Below are 16,952 nucleotides of genomic sequence, written 5' to 3' on the forward strand. Positions count from 1 at the left end.
AGTAGAAGGCAGAGTGTAATTTCATATGTCCCCTGAGCTTAATATCATCTATTTACTGTATTTGTAGACTGCTTTAGGTACTTACACAGAGAAAAATGTCAATCCCCCAAGGCTGGTATTAACACGTCTTTTTTACTTCACTTGAGATGAAATTCTACAGCAAGTGTTCTACAAGGCTCCGTATGGGACACCATTTGATGAAGCCAGAACAGCAGGCAAATCAATTACGAAGAGAGACATGAATTCAGAAAGCAAGTATATGTCTTTTAAACTATTGGTGCATGTATTCCTATAGGTCTCTGTATGTGATATATACAGTGCTATCATTTTAGCATTTGTTAAAACAGCTCCATGTGTGGCAAAGACAAATCAAGAAAGGCAGGAAAGAATTGTCTGAAAACCTCTCTATAACCTTCAAATCTATGGTCTCAGATGTGCCTATCCTTCTATTTTGTGGGGGATCCTTGGAGTTCATGTATAAAGCAGGTTCTCACTTTCTGGAGGCTGTTCAGAAGATAGGAACTGGAATTACAACAGGAGCCCTGAGTAACGTCATAACTTTGTCCTGCACACACTTTATGTACACCCCCCCTTGCATACTTTGATACTTTGCTTAGCCCCTGGGGAGAGCTGGTGCAGTCATTAGTCCCCGCATTCAATGGTAAGACTCAGGCCGGAAAAAATCACTTGACCTAGAGCACGCCAGGAGAAATAACAAAAAAGAAAAATACTCTTCCCCAAAGCAGCTTCAGATTATTATTATTTTTTTAAGTAGTAGTTTGAGAATTAAGACAGTTGTTTGATCATAGGTTGTAAGGATAGAATTATGTATCAGAAACTCCCAGCAGTACAGGGAAGTGCCCCGGGCAGCCGAGAAATGGGCACTGTGTTGGAATTTTGCATACAGATGTGAATTTCAATTCCTGAGGTTTGTTTCCCACAGACTCTGCGCGGGCACCAACCTCTCCAGTCAGCAGCTAGCCGATGCCTTGCTCTACATTGACATGTAAACTTTCAAATATACATTCCAAATACAAGTGGAATTCTATGTCAGCATTTCAACACTTAAAACAAAATATGGACCCAAAGTGCTCACTCAAAAGTGTGTACGTGTGTACTGATACAAATTTTTCTCTTTCATCTCCCCACCCCCCACCATAGTTTTCATCAAAGGACCCAATGTTGCTGGGTATTCTACTGCACCAAGGTTTCTCTTTGGCAGCGTGGACAGAATTTCTACTAATGGTAAATGCAAATGGACGTACTCGGAGTTGGGGGCCAATAAGTAATACCTCATCTTCTTGTACCTGAGTTTGGAAGCAAATGTGACACTGAGCTAAGGATCCTATAGATGAAGCTCAGACTATCTTCTCTAGAAAATTTGGCTGGGTAACGTGGGGCCTTCTTTTCGAATTAGGAAGAGTAACTATGGTTTCCCCCAACCCCACCACAAGAGAGTTTGATTCTGTAAAATTCACAGCATTGAAGAGCAGGTCAAAATGTTTGCTCTCTGGAAGCGGATGGCTAAAGGTACCTGAATCCTCTTCCCAAACTTACTCGTGAAGTCCCTCTCTCCCCCTGCGGGCAGGGACTGGTGAGGTACAGAACACATTCTTGAAGTGATAGCCCAGAGGGGTTCTCTCTCTCCCCACCATGAGGACTGTGGGAAAGTGTTCTCCTTTAGCTGATGAGCAAAGGCTCACCACACAGACCCAATTATGGGGGGAGCAGATGGGCTCTGAAGACAGGATAAGAAACTAGCATCCCATGAAACATTTCTTCCCGAAGCAGCTAGAAAGATTAAAAAGGAAAAATAGGCTAATTATGTCACTGTCCAAGCTGGCAAATATGTGGTCTTTCCTGGGAATAAGAATATGAACTATGTCAGTGGTTCTCAACCTGGACCAAGCATCAGCCATGGGGTAGAGGATGAGAAATGGGAAGAGATTATCAACCCTTTTTTCTGGAACCCACTAGAGTTTCTAAAAGTGGAGTCCGGGGTTCCACACAATTATGCCTATTTTCCAAGTGACTTACCTACAGGTAACATTTGGAATCATTGACCTAGATGGTTTTTGGAGATTAATTTACTGCCAAATTCTCTTTAAAATGAATACCTCTAACATTCCTGAATTTGTCCTATAAATTTCCTTCTGTGGATTTCATGATAATCATAAATTCAATGTAGTTGAGCATCTCTTTGGCACCTAGGTCTATACCAGCAGCTGTGAGAGAATGATTTTATACTGAGAACCATACACGGGTTCGAATGATTTAATCAACACAGTTCAAGTCATGCCATTTTTCTCTGAAATGGCTACACCATTTATTTTTTTTATTTATTTTATTTTTTTTTTGGCTACACCATTTATTAAAAAGTCCATCTGTGTTCCGATGATCTGAGATACCTCCTTTATCTTATACTAAATTTCCATATGTCCTAGGTCTCTTCCTGGGCTTTATATCCTAACCACTGGCCTACTGGTTGCTGTATAAAACAGTACCACACTGTTTTTTTTTTTTTTTTTTTTAAGTTTTATTTATTCATTTGTCAGAGTTAGAGAGAGCACAAGCAGGGGGAACAGCAGAGGCAGAGGGAGAAGCAGGCTCCTGCTGAGCAAGGAGTCGGATGCGGGATTCAATCCTAGGACCCTGGGTTCATGACCTGAGACGAAGGCAGTCATTTAACAGGCTGAGCCACCCAGGCATCCATCCACCCTATTTTAATTACAGAAGCTGAACTACTTTGTGTTAGTGCCTTATGCGACTAGCCCCTTCTTTGCAGTTTTTGCTTGTTCCGTATTTTCCTCGCAATTTTTGCATGTTTGTTTTTTTACATAAATTTTAGTATCAACTTGTGTAACTTCATTAGAAGCCTGTCGATATTTTTATTAGCATTGCATTAAATTTATAAGAGTTATGCGTTAAATTTATAAGACAGACATGACTACTCACTTTGGGAAAACTGATGGTAAGTCATTCTGTGCTGGAATGGGGATGTCTTTCTATTTCTTCAAGTTTACTTTTGGCTCCTTCAGTGTGTGATTTTTCTTCCTTATAGGAGCTTGACTCATTGCCTGGAGTATAAAATGGATTTATTTTCCTCTATCTTCCCAGAGCCCCAAGGTATACAGTGGCCAAAGTATAAAATGGATTTACTTTCCTCTGTCTTCCCAGACCCCCAAGGTGTACAGTGGCCAAAGTATAAAATGGATTTATTTTCCTCTATCTTCCCAGACCCCCAAGGTGTACAGTGGCCAATCTAAACTAGGTTTGGAGGCCATTCTTTTTTTTTTCTTTTTTTCTTCAATACACAAAGATCATATTAAAAATCAATCATTACACTCATCTTGATAATCCATGGTATTGAGTTTCTAGGAGTCTCACAATGAAAAGAAATACATAGATTAGAAAACTTACCTTGGGAGTATAATGTCAAGTTGAATCATCTGAACTTACTGTTTTTTATAGGTCGAAAATGGCTCAGTCAGTTAAGCATCCAACCCTTGATTTCAGCTCAGGTCATGACCTCAGGGTCATGAGATCAAGCCCTGTGTCTGGCTCTGCGCTCAGCAGGGCGTCTGCGTGAGATTCTTTCTCCCTCTCCCTCTGCTCTTCCTCCCTGCTTTCTCTCTAAAATAAATAAATTAATCTTTAAAAAAAAAATCGGTCATATTTCATATGGTTTGACCTCAACATGTGGTTCAATCATTCAGGGGTCTCTGCTTAATGGGATGGGTCATATACCAAAGTCCAGGCTTCCTGTAGAGTGTAAATCCATTTGTAATAGTGTCACTTCTCTCCATCCACAAAACCGGAGGGAGCTGATTAAAATCCTTATGTTATATGGATATAAGCAAATATTTCCTTTGTTCAGCTATCTTCTTTGGAATTTCATTTCTACTGTGGCTTTAAAATAGGTCCAGAAATTCTTTGGTCCCCCTCCTCTTGAGTGTGGGATGGACTTAGTGAGTTGCTTCAAATGAATAGAACATGATAGAAGTGATGGTGTTCTGCTTCATAGATTAGGTCATCAAAGACATTTTGTTTTCTGCCCAGCTATCTCTTGAATGGCTCACTCTAGGGAAAGTCAGTTGCCATGTTGTGAGGACATTCCAGTAGTGTCCACTGACTTAAGGAGAGGCCCTCCAGCCAGTGGAGAGATGAGACCTACTGTCAACATCTGTGTGAGTGAGCCGTCTTGGAAACAGACCCTCTGGTACCAGTAAGCCTTCAAAGGACTGCAACCTTGGCCAACAAATCAGGCTTAGCTGGGTGGTTCTGGCTCAGAGTCTCTCATGAGGTTTCAGTCAAGAGTCTTCAGGATTCCTTCTCTCACTAAAGACCTAGCTATTGATCTCCTACTTGGTGAGAGGCTCTGTGCCAGGAGTTGAGAGCTAAACAAGGAAGGCACTTGTGTCCTCCAAGATTTCACTGCCAATAGGAAAGTCAGCATCATCCAAAATTATTAGCTATAAATATGCTAAAATGGAAGGGATGTAAAAAGTGCTTCAGGTTGTCTTTGAATGGAGCTTTGACAGCACAAGAAATGAGGGTCTGCTTGCCAAGGTTTTTTGAGTAGAGAGAGTGAATTAAGAGGAGACCCCCTGCACACAGTAGTAGAGGTCACACCACATAAGAAAAAGAGGTTGACCAGGCCTCTTGTCAGAGGCCAGCTGCTCTGAAGCCGTTCTGTTGGAGTAGGAAATCCAGACCACACACATCTTCCTTAGCGGCCGTAACCATACCTGCCCCCCGCCCCATGCCAAAATTAATGGTGAAAAGAGCTGGGTAGGAAGAGGGCTGAGGAAATGATTTTTTTTTTTTTGAGAAGTGAAGTGTCGTGTTAAAGTGTGCATAGGTGTGTGCGAGTTCCAGCTATTACTGATAGAGCTCTGCTGAAGGGAACCTAGTTCTCAGTTAACGGTGCAGCAGTAAGGTGCTCTTTTTTTTTTTAAATTTTAAAAATTATTTATTTATTTATTTGAGAGACAGAGATCACAAGTAGGCAGAGAGGCAGGCAGAGAAAGAAGAGGAAGCAGGCTCCCTGCTGAGCAGAGATCGTGATGTGGGGCTCAATCCCAGGACCCTGGGATCATGACCTGAGCTGAAGGCAGAGGCTTAACCCACTGAGCCACCCAGGTGCCCTAGTAAGGTGCTCTTAAGAGAAGCAATCAGAGTCTTATTTCACTAGTCTCTTAAGAGGAAAAGCAGAGAAATTATGATGTAAGACTTCAACTTTTCCCTGAAAACAATACCCAAATTTCTTGGTTCTGGACTCATTTAGCACGGTTTGACCAGGATGTGGCTGGCACTTGAATTGAGTCTCCCTCATGGATGTTGGGCTTAGCTTGTTGTCCTTGCTCCTATAATGGGCTACTGTTTCTCTCATAGTTAATGATTTTCTATCATTGAAATGAGGTCTGGAAATAGCCTGCATTTGGCAAAACTTGGTAACTGTGCTTATGTTGTCTCACCAAAAAAATTGCAACAAATGATCAAAATCACAAGCCACATTGATGGGTAAGCATAGACAGTGGCTTCTAATTCTGGTTTTGTTTCTGTGGTACAGAGACACAGAGGGTGAAAATTTGTGTTCAAATGATGAGTCAATCTTTTCCACACCTCTGTGAAAGAGCAAGGCCAGTGTAACCCCTTAGCAGATTAACTACACTGTCCAGAGTTTTACGTGTCTCTGTGGTTAATCTCTTGACTGATTTGACAAGCTGGCATTTCCGTAGTCAAGTAATTATGACTCACTTTAAGTTGGAAGTTTTCTCTCTTTTCTAAGCCAGGCTAAAGAAGGAACACATTTCTCTCCTTCCCCAGAAATAATTAAGACCTTGAGAGGCTGTTGTCTCATACCACAGCAGTGTCAACCACATTGTCTGATCCCCACCTCTTTGAGAGCTAGGCCAAGGCAGATTCACCAAACTCACGCCAAAGCTGACACTTAGCTCAAAGGCATCTGGGCTTGCGGGCTCCAGCCTTGAAGTGTGCTGGGGGTACATGGTTCATTACTTCTCACTCTTCTTCTTCTTCTTTTTAAAAAGATTTTATTTATTTGACAGACAGAGATCACAAGTAGGCAGTGAGAGAGATCACAAGTAGGCAGGCAGAGAAAGAAGAAGGGAAGCAGGCTCCCTGCTGAGCAGAGAGCCCGACATGGGGCTCTATTCCAGGATCCTGGGAGCCACCCGGGCACCCCAAGTCTTTTTTTTTTTTTAAGATTTTATTTATTTCTTTGAAAGAGAGAGAGAAGAGTGTGAGTAGGGGAGGAGAAAAGGGAGAGGGACAAGCAGACTTTGTGCTGAGTGTGGAGCCTACTGCAGGGCTCCATCCCACATGAGATCATGACCTGAGAGGAAATCGAGAGTCGGAACTTTGACTGAGCCACTCAGGTGCCCCGAGAGGAAGTTATTTTTATCATAAAAATAGAACTACTGGGCGCCTGGGTGACTCAGTGGGTTAAACCTCTGCCTTTGGCTCAGGTCATGTTCTCAGGGTCCTGGGATCAAGTCCCACATTGGGCTCTCTGCTCAGCAGGGAGCCTGCTTCCTCCCTCCAAATCTATCTCTGTCTGCCTCTCTGCCTACTTGTGATGTCTGTCAAATAAATAAACAAATAAAATCTTAAAAAAAAATAGAACTACTTAGGAGGGCCTTGCTGGCTCTGTCATTAGAGCATATGACTCTGTATTTTAGGGTTATAAGTTTGAGCCCTGTGTTAGGTGTAGAGATTACTTAAAAATAAAATCTTTAAAAAACCAGAACTAATCACAGGCCAATGGTTGTTTTTAGATGAACACATTTTGTCTTTTGTCTTCCATAGATCACAATTCAGAGAAGAGGGATAAAGAATCCTCTCTCTCCAACAGGAATATGAATGAACCATTTACTGCTATAAATAAAGAAACACTTGAAGCAGCAGCTAAGACAGGTAATAAGTTATAACAAGACACTTACGAACTAATAAGCTAATAAGCTAAACAAGACATGAACAGGTAACTTCAGAATGCATCTGTGCCTTTCATGGTATTTTAACAGAGGAGATGTCAGCACGCCTTTTATTTACCCACAATGCATACAATCTGCCAGTAAATGATGAATGAAACTAACTCGGGATTTAACCACCCTTTTTAAAAGATGCTACTTTCAGTCATTTCTACACAGCCAGGGTCCTTCCTAACATGGGCATCATCATCTGAGCCTCTGCCATTACTGCACACTGAGGCTTTCTAACAAGTAGGAGGGATTAAATCCAAATATTGACTAGTCCCTGGTCTTCAGCCTTGGATGACCTGAGCCTGGGCCCATTCAGAACGAGTAGCAACTTGCCCATCACTACCAACAATGTGCTGACTTTTCCCAACAAGCCTTGGAGTGGCTTGGTGCTGCTGCCTCTCACTGTAGCTTAGATGGAAGCGGCAAGTTGGACATTTCCAGTTTTCTTCCCACAACCCAAGATGGCCCTTGGCCAGCATTCCCCGGGCCTGCATTGCTAGCCTCCCCTCAGTGCTTCTTCACACCAAACCATCCAGTTCCTATCATGGAACGTCTCTGCCCCATTTCCCTGCTTCCTGCTTTTGTCACATTACAAGTGGAGTGACAGAAGCTCTAGGAGTCCCTGATGTCAGCTGGGGTCTCTAGCTAAGATTGTCTTGTGCTCCTAAGCCCGTACATGGTGGCATTCAAAATCTACCCTCAGGATTTTGGCAAGTCCCTACAGGCTGTAAGAGCTGAAGTTCATCTGGCAACATGCTTATCCTTGTGAATGAGATTCTGTCAAACCTATGCACTTGAGGCAGATGCTATATATGGCAGGACTTCTTGAAGCTGGGAGGGTGGGCTGATGGGGGATAGCTCGAAACTGAGTATTTGATTCCACTGTTTTTAGTAGCCATTGCAGAATTTTCCACCCTCTTGGGGGCCCCTGCCTCCCCCTTCCATCTGACCTTCCTCTATTCTTCTTCTCCTGCAAACTGTGCCTTGTTGTCCCTTCTTTTTGGTTGCTTTGCTGCTTGCTGGGTTCATACCCTCACCGTCTCACCTCCAGCACCACACAGCATCTCATGTCACTGCCAAACAGCTTAGGAGTGTATTTTCCCAAACAAAGCCAGTTTCTTCCCCCAGAGGACTTCTGGGGCCAGAGGCCAAGTTTCTAATATTTTCAGTTCTGCTGTAAGCAGAGCTAACAGGTTCGTCCCTGCAGATCTGTATGGGGACTTTCTTTCTGTTTACTTTGCCATGTGTCTTTTCATTTAGATATTCCAGATAAGACCGTACCATGTGAGCAGCTTCTGCAGTTCCTCCAGAGGAACATCATCATTGGTGCTGGCTCGGTGGCGGGAGTCCTCGTGGTCACAGCATTGTTGCTGCTGGCATTGACCATGTGCTGCAGGAGGAAACAGCAATCGTGAGTGGCTCTTAGCTCCTGCCTTCCTCCGAAGAACTCCTGGGTATCCGTGCCAATGTTGCCCCTGAGCTTCCTGGTGATCCTGGAGTTACACTGTGTATTCATAGGGCACAGATGGCCCGGGCTAGGAGTTTTTAAGCACTGCCTTGGTTTTGACACACAGCCGGGTATGGATTTCCTGGCTGGGTCCATGCTGGCCTCCATAAAGAATCCCTTAAGTTAGGTCACAGAGATTTTCGCACTGATGGCCACTTAAAAAAGAGGAGATGGTACAGCCTCTGCCTGAAAGATTGGAAAAGAGGAATACGAGGGCAGGGAGGGCTGAGGTTGTGGAGGAGATGACCACAGGGCTGACATTTGGCTTGTTCGCCCTGGGTCAGCCCTGGTTAGAATATTGAACGATCCCTCTACTGGTTGGTAAACGGCACCTCCCAGGACCTCCCACAAACTTTTCAGTCTTCCCCCGGGGTCCTGCAAATGAAGGGCCTAGCCCAGCAGTGGCCCTCCAGGGCTCCGCTCTGATAGAGGCCATGTTGACCAGTCAAGGTCTGTCTGTACCACTTGCTGAATGTGTCTGTTATCCCCCTGATGAGAGGGCTCTGATACAGTGGCTGTAAACTTGAGTAGGCACTAGAAATTAAATGGCTTACAAGATTATGCATTTGCAGTAATTGCATCTTGAAATTATGTGCCTCTGTCTGCATCCCTTGAGACACACTTCTTTATCACAGGGAAAAGCAGCTTCCCAAGGCCCCTCGGGTCTTGCTCAGCACTGTGTTATGTGCTCAGCTTGTCCACAGAGAAAGGAAGCTGTGGTGTTCTGTTGGGGGTGAAGTGTCCCTCCCCCACAATTCGGAAGCTGCAGTACTTAAAATTGCCCACAAGAGTGACGTTGCTTTCCCTAAAGGTGTTTTTTAAAACACTATGATTCCCGAGACTGGTAACCCATTCAGGCCAGCCACCACTGCCTCACATCCAGCTTCCTCCTCGGAGACAGGACTGAAAGTCAAAGAGGAGCCCAGAATATGGCAGAAGTTAGGGATGGAAGATTTCAAGAGCTTCTGGAAGCTTGATGCACTTCACAATTCTGACTGGGGCTTATACATCAGCTTTGTCATTTCCCTTCTGTGCCTTTAGAAGGTATCACAAGAAGTGGCCAAGACCGTGGCTCCATCCAACAGAGGCGAATTGAAGCTGTGGAGAGCCTGTGTTACCACAAAGTTGGGGGCAGGGAAAGGAGTTTCTTGGAAACTCTCTGGTGCCCAGAGGCAAAATGAATTTCACACATGACTGACCTTCCTGTGGGGCCATTAAATGCTCACCCCTCAGAAACTTAAGCCTCTGTCACCACCCAAAGCGTAGACAGTAGGAATTCCTACACACGTTGTTGCACAGTGTGGTTTTGTGTGTTTTATTTCAGACATCCTCCAGCGAACATGACATATAATATTTTTATTCTGCGTGGGAAGTCTTGGTGGCAGAAGTTTCAAGAAAAGAACCCCCAAAAGCACAGTGAGAAACAGAAACAGTTGTTGAAGGGCAAGTCCTCTGTCTAAGCCAGCTGGTGGGGCCCGCCAAACCAGGACCAGAAGCTGTGATGCCAGGCAATTGTCCACCCAGACACCACGGAGAGGCATTTGATTTCTGGCTGTGAGGTGTGCTCCACAAAATGTTTACCTTCTCCTGTTAGTCTCGAATGGACCAAGACACGGATGTTGTACTACAGGGTGCTTAGAATTTGGTACGGCACTGATAGCTAGGGCAGGAGATGCAGCACATTTGCCCAAACACAAACCTGACCAACTACTAAGTTCTTTATTTATTAAAGCATTGATTCTCTGATTCAGCCATTCAGGGAGCAGATATTAATTGAATGCCTAATATGTAGACAATCTCAAGCATGAGGCAACCAAAGGTTTTGGAAACAGGCCTGGTCCTTGTGGGTTTCTGAGGAGAGGGCAGACAGCTAGCTAGCTGAAGCTCTTTGGTGGTGGACTTAGGCCTCTGAGCTACAATCTGAAGGGGTCCAGAGGGGATGGGGTGGGGACACCTGGAAGCCTTCCTCCATGTGTTGGAAGGTGGGGTCTGGGAACACACTCTCTTCTGGGATGGTGATGCAGAGGTTGGACCTGGGGTTGGTGCAGGGGCTCCTGGAGGCTGCCCTAGGGTCTGCACCCCGCCTCCCAACCAAAGCGGCTGCACAACCTCTGCGGACCCCATGGGGGCCGCTGTGGTAGGGCGAGGACAGGAGTGAGGTTCAAGGTCGGGCTGTGGCCTTGGCAAAGGGTCCCTGTCCAGGCGGGCAAGGACACGTGTGGGGCCTGGCTGGAAGGCATCTGGAGGTGGGTGGGTTTGCCAGGGAGTGAATGGGGCTCTAGGGAGGCAGGTGGCCTCAGGAGGGTGGGGGACACATCACACCCAGAGGGACCCGTAGACTGAGGGCAACCAGGGCAGACGAAGAACCTGGGACATGTCCGGGACCAATGGCATGTACTAAAAGCCAAGGACACATCAGGTGCTCACCAGCTCCTGTGGAAGCAGCCCCCACTCCCATCCTGGGCTGCTGGTGGCTGGGCACCCTTGGGCACTCTTGCTCAGACACTTAGAGTCTTGCCACGTGCAGGCCCAGGCTGGTCTTCCCCTGGCCTCCTCCTCACTGCTAGCCTCTGCATTCCTTTCCTGGTTCACAGGTCTCCTGGGTCACCTTCAGCCCGGGACCTTTACTCTACCTTAATAAGTTGCATTTGCTGAGAACGCATTACGTGTGTAAATTTCTTTAGGCATGACTATCCTCATCTTATTTCAAGAAAAGGGAGGCTCAGATGCCTAAGGTCACCTGTTAGAGACCCCAGGCTAAGGAGGCAGCCTGGATTCTAATCCAAACCAGGGGTCTGTGCTGTAACCGTTGTGTAGCCCAGCCACTATCACCCTTGGGACCTGCTGAGGAGGTATGATTGGGAAGGATTTCTAGTCTCCTTTTTTTGGAAGGTGGAGTGAGTGAAACATTTCCCCCAGAAATAGAGGTGGTTCTGGAAAACCAGGTCTTGTGGGTGGCTTATATCAAGGGCTCCCTCTCTTGTCCCCCACCCCATGTGGTTTTCCTTGTCTGCTCTCCTAAAGTGGGAAAGCCCTCAAAGCTTTAAGCCATGGGGAACTGGAGGACAGGTCCAGCCCAGGATCGGTCTGAGTGGGACATTCCTCTCTATCTCTCTCTCCCCAGTGAAAAATCAGCCCACTTTCTTCTTGTTTGAATCCTAATAGGGCTGGTTCAGGCCTTGGCCTGGAGGGTAGACCAGCACCAGGAGTCACTGGGACTCTTTAGGTCCAGGTTAATACCCCTGACAAACCCTACTGGTTTCAACTCTGGGCAAACTCCATGGACTCTCTAGCATACATCCCACTCTAATTCTGAGGGACTTGCCTTGAGAAGTGGGATCCTCTGTCCTCTTTTTATTTTTTTTTAAAAGATTTTATTTCTTTATCTGACAGAGAGAAAGATCACAAGTAGGCAGAGAGGCAGGCAGAGAGAGAGGGGGAAGCAGGCTCCCCGCCCAGCAGAGTGCCCGACGTGGGCCTCGATCACAGGACCCTGAGACCATGACCCACGCCGAAAGCAGAGGCTCAATCCTCTGAGCCACCCAGGGGCCCCCTCTGTCCTCTTTTTAAAAAACACACCCCAACAAGAAAATGTGTTCTCTCTTTGAACTTATTCCTTCCAAAGCTCTGAGAACCTGGAGTTGAATCAATGGTTGTAAGATGGGACCCTTCCAGAGACAGATTGTGAGAGGTACCTGCTCATTGCAGATTTCATGGGCTTTTGTGGGAGCAGCTGATGGGCATGTCTGAGGGCAGAGGTAGCTCAGATGCCCAAAGGTGGCTGGCAGTTTCATGTGGACAAGGAGTCCTGGAGCTCTGGGAGCCCTGGGACCATCTTGTGCTGGCCTAGGCATCATCTTCCCAAGCCCCCACCAGTGTCACCACTGAGCAGGAAGGGAAGGAGGAGGGACTTCACACCTCCGGGCATGTCCCGTCAATGGCCCACTGGGAGGCTGGGCCCAGCTGGACTCTAGTACAGGTTCTGCCTTGACCACTTCTTAAGCTCAGTGTCTTTGTTTTTGCCATGGGGTTAGGAATTTACCTCCTTCACAGGGTTCATTCAGCAAGAACCATTTATTGAGCAGCTGCTGTATGCCAGGCACTGTGCTGGGCTGGATGCTAGGGACACCATGGAGAGTAGGTAGAATGGCCTTCCTAGCAGTGGGTTGCTGGATCTACTTGGAAACTTGGAAGGAGATGTGGTTGTCAGGGCTTAGGTATACAGTAGGCACAGAGCAAATACCAGACTCTTCCCTTGAGCTCACTGGTAGGTTGCAGCCCCAGCCTCATCCCATCTTCATCCCAACCTCTTGGGACCCTAGAACTGAGAGGCAGTCCACCTTCCTGTGGACCTACACCCCTCCCTCAGGCTTCTATTTTAAGAACAAGTTAGGGTCAGCCACATCTGCCAGTGGTCTCCCCATTGGTCTGGGACCACTGGGAGCCTCCCCTTGCTTTTACCTCTTCCTCTATCCAAGAGGTGTTTCCCTGTGTTCTTAGTCTGCTCTCATGCTAGAGGTTCCACCTTCAGCTCGGTGGTTGGTCTAGCTGACCTGACCCTGGCTGGGTGAGGGGTGGGCATGTGATCCACTCAGCCAATGGGCTCTGTTAGAGATTTGCTGGCAAAATTGAGAGATAGACTCTTTTTTCCTCCCCCTCCTTCTTTTTTCAATAAATCACAGCTCTTTCTCTCTCTCTATATATATTGCAACATTTTCTAAATATAAAATATGTCAGTGTATCATATCCCATTCTCATAGTTTTAATGATCTCATAGATTTTATTCAAGATTCTAGCTTTGTGGGTAAGATTTGAAGCTGAGTCACTATCTCAGACCACAGAAAGAAAAGTTGGCTGAGATGAAGTCAGCAGGTGGAGGAGGTAACAATCTGGCACCATCATTTGAGCCCTGAGCAACCTTTTCCTAAAAGTTATCCCTGGGATTTTCATCCATTCATGCCATATTTACTGACCACTATTATGTGCTAAGTGTCACTCCCATTGCTGGGGGTCCAGCCAGGAACAAGGCAGTTCCCACCTCACAGATGTCATAGTCCTGCCCCAGGGCCTTTTCACTTGCTGTTCCCTCTGCTCAGAGTGCTTTCCCCCTGATCTCCCCATGACTCCCTCCTTTACCTCCTTCAAGTCTTAATTCACAGGCTTGCACCTCAGTGAGGCCTCTCTCCAGACCTATCAAAAATTGCACCCCCACATACTTCTTCTACCCTCTCCTGATTTATTTTACTCCTTAGCACTTGAAACCACTTGCTATACTCGATAGAATGTTTATTTGTTACTTCTCTGTTTTCCCCCGTAGAATGTCACCTCCATGAGGGAAGGGATTTTCATTGGTGTTTGCAGCAGATCTGTAGTGACCTAGAGCAGGTGCTCAGTGTTAAATAAATAGGGAGCCCAAAAGGACTATCTGAAGAGGTAACACTGTCATTGCAGTCTGAATGTTTAAGAAGGAGCCAGCCAGTGGATGACCTCCCAGGGAAGGGCACAGCATATGCCTGTGGTGGCAGATCAATTCTCTTTTGACTTAAACCATGCTGGATCGCTTATTTATTTATTTTTTTAAGATTTTATTTATTCATTTGACAGACAGAGATCACAAGTAGGCAGAGAGGCAGGCAGAGAGAGAGGAGGAAGCAGGCTCCCTGCTGAGCAAAGAGCCCGATGCGAGGCTCGATCCCAGGACCCTAGGACCATGACCTAAGCCGAAAGCAGAGGCTTTAACCCACTGAGCCACCAGGTGCCCTAGGATTGCTTATTTTTAAGGGGTGTCACTTAACCTTTAGGATCCTGAGTGGTGTTTGGTAGGATGTAGTACCAGAGAGCTGCCTCTGGAGGGCGCAAGGGAACCTCATTGCTGAGTTTGGGCCTGCATGCCAAACTTAGCACACTCTAGAAATTGGGAAACTGGGTAGTCCGTGAGGATGGCAATAATGGTGCATTTACTTTGAGACCTCTTTTAATTTTCACAGTATCCCTATGAGATAGGTCCTGTTATCATCCCCACTTCCTACATGAGAAAAGGCACAGAGAGCCCAGGTAGCTTGCTCGTCCCCTGAGGTTTAAGCAGCAGACCCAGAAAGGACAAGATTAAAGTCACTGTGGTCTGGTCACCCAGGTGATACCCCAGATGGGAGGAAATTCAGAAGGGACCTGGGGGTCAGAGGGTGGAGGAGTGTCCTCCCTTTAGGGATCATTGCCCTGAGGTGTGAACCCTCTCTGGCAAGCTGGAGCCTGCCCCGCCCCCCTAACACCATCCAAATGCCTGAGGTTTACCCAGTAGTGATCTGGTGGTGCTGAGTCTGGCCTGCTTGAAAGTCAGGTGAAACTGATACAGGCCCCTGTGCTGCTCAGTTTGAGGACTGGAAGGCTACCTGGAGGAAGCCGCATTTAATCATTGACCTGGAGGAGGAGCAGGAGCCAGGCAGTTGAGGAGGTTGGGGAAGTGAGTTCAGGCTGGGACACTGTGTGGGCAAAGGCCTGGAGGCGTTGACAGCAAGCCACCAATTTCTTCCGAGACTCTTCTCATGTGTGGACCCAGCCAGGAGGAATGCACTGCAATTTTCCCAGCCCACATTTCCGTCAGTCATCCGTTGCTCTTTCCTCTGAACGTTCAAAAAACCCATAGACCTCCCTCCACTTTGGCAGAGCACACAGCCTTATCTCTAAGCCAATCTCAAACTGTCTGCCTCTGAGCACCGGCCAGGCTTCTGTAGAGTCAGAGAGCAATCTCTGGGACCACAAGGGGGTTGGAGGGGCCGCTGAACCAGTGCCTCACAGGGGACGAGGAGTTCCCTTATCAGGCCTGATGTCCCCAGAGATTGGAGGTGGCCCTCAGGCCCTCCACATACAGCCTGCTCACCTTCCAGGTCTTTCCATTCTTCTGTGTCCACCAGCGGGTGGGCTGTGGGGTCAGATGGCTGGGCTTCAGTGCCCCTGGGCCATTTGGTATATCTGTTATTCAACCGCTCTGGGATTCTCTTCCCTTATTTGGAAAATGAATTCAGCAAGTTATATGGATTAAATTGTCAACTGCTTACAGTGTCGTCTGGCACGCAGTAAAGTGCTCAGTAAATGCTGCTCTGATTACTCTAGGTGATGTGATTCTGGTGCTATGATTCCTGCTCTTTTCACTCTGCTGGGGCATTCTTCTCTCCTTCCAGAAGAATTATTCAGTGTGGAGACATTTTTTTTTTTTTTCCTGCATCCTGAGTTTCATGATGCCTGTGGGGAAAGGGAAGGTTTCTAACAAAAACAGTTTGAGGGAAACCTATGTAGGGAAAAAGTATCCCAGCCTGGAACTCAGGGGGAAAAAAAGATTTCTTGAGAGGAGAGAGGGGGACTTTCGGAACTGGGGGACACTAGAGACTGGAGAGAAGTCCCCAGGAAAGAAGGCCTGGGGTGGAGCATGGAGGAAACATCAGGCAGGTTGTGGAGATGAGCCCACATCACCCAGGGTGACAGGACCCAGAGAAGAAAGGTTCTTGGAGTCTCAACAGTGGGTCTAGGATGGCCACACAACACCCCTGAGGCCATGTGCATGGGTGAGCCACTGAAGATGTCCCCATGTGTTTGAGAGAACAAGGAAGTGGTGGGGGAGAGCCCCTTGAGGCTTTGGGGCACTGGAGGGAGAGAAGACCAAGCATGGGCAGTGGCTGTTCATTAGGAAATGGGTGTGACGGGTGACCCCTTGGTCATCATGGGCGTAGGCCAGTATGAGGGGAAGGAGAGGAAGAGGATGGGAGGAGGTTGTGACTAGAGCAGGAGGTGGGGACCGGCTAGGTGCAGCCTGTGAGGAACATCCGAGGCGGGGCAGGCTGGGAGCAGGTGGGCACTGGGGACACACTGTCACCGTGTCGTGATGAAATGACCGATCCCTCTCAGAATCCTTCTCTGGTACCCCCCCCCCCCACACCACATGCACTGGGGCTCCCCTGAATACACATAGTTCCCAGGCTGCCACCATCCCAGCCCTGCTCTCCCGTTGAATCAGCTTCGACTGCTTCTAGCCTGTGACCCATGCTAGCGCAGGGACAGGGTTGTCATTGCTGGTCCAGTGCCTGGCACACAGTAGTTGCTCTGAACCTTTGGGGTATGGCCCTCCTGAGCAAATTTCCCCTCTCCAGCTTCAACCTGCCTGTGGAATAAATAAATCACTCTTAGTTGGGCTGGGCAGGCCTTGGGTCCATGTCCTGTGGGAGGGAGTCTGACTGGGGGGACTCCTGTTTCCAATGAGCCTTGGGGATCAGCCTCCCATTTCTCCACCCCCACCCCCCATTCACGTCATTGCTTTCCTTCTCCCTGGCTTTCAGGATGCTGTTGGAATTGTCACTTTGCATCAGCCCCACCTGTAGCTAGCCTGAGTTTTCCCCAGCACAGAACAGGCCCTGCTTGGCCCCGGAAATGCCCTCTGCCCTCCCTGGAAC

At 47.3% G+C, this 16,952-nt stretch overlaps 1 protein-coding gene across 2 annotated transcripts in view; it reads left to right on the forward strand.

Annotated features, from left to right (window-relative positions):
* CUNH2orf92 (chromosome unknown C2orf92 homolog) overlaps positions 1 to 10,357 on the forward strand; it is a 30,811-nt gene extending 20,454 nt beyond the window's left edge. Inside the window, exons 7-11 of one of the 2 annotated variants that reach the window (XM_045077768.1) lie at positions 147 to 251; positions 1,162 to 1,245; positions 6,832 to 6,939; positions 8,265 to 8,415; positions 9,836 to 10,357. In XM_045077768.1, the coding sequence (XP_044933703.1) occupies positions 147 to 251; positions 1,162 to 1,245; positions 6,832 to 6,939; positions 8,265 to 8,415; positions 9,836 to 9,971 (584 nt within the window). In that variant the 3' untranslated portion in view covers positions 9,972 to 10,357. The remainder of the gene's footprint in view (positions 1 to 146; positions 252 to 1,161; positions 1,246 to 6,831; positions 6,940 to 8,264; positions 8,416 to 9,835) is intronic. The other variant, XM_045077767.1, reaches the window with a different exon arrangement.
* The last annotated feature ends 6,595 nt before the right edge of the window (positions 10,358 to 16,952 follow it).

The sequence above is a fragment of the Mustela putorius genome, unplaced genomic scaffold, assembly GCF_011764305.1.
Source record: "Mustela putorius furo isolate JIRA1106 unplaced genomic scaffold, ASM1176430v1.1 tig00000224_pilon_pilon_pilon, whole genome shotgun sequence".
In the NCBI taxonomy this organism is placed as follows: Eukaryota; Metazoa; Chordata; class Mammalia; order Carnivora; family Mustelidae; genus Mustela; species Mustela putorius.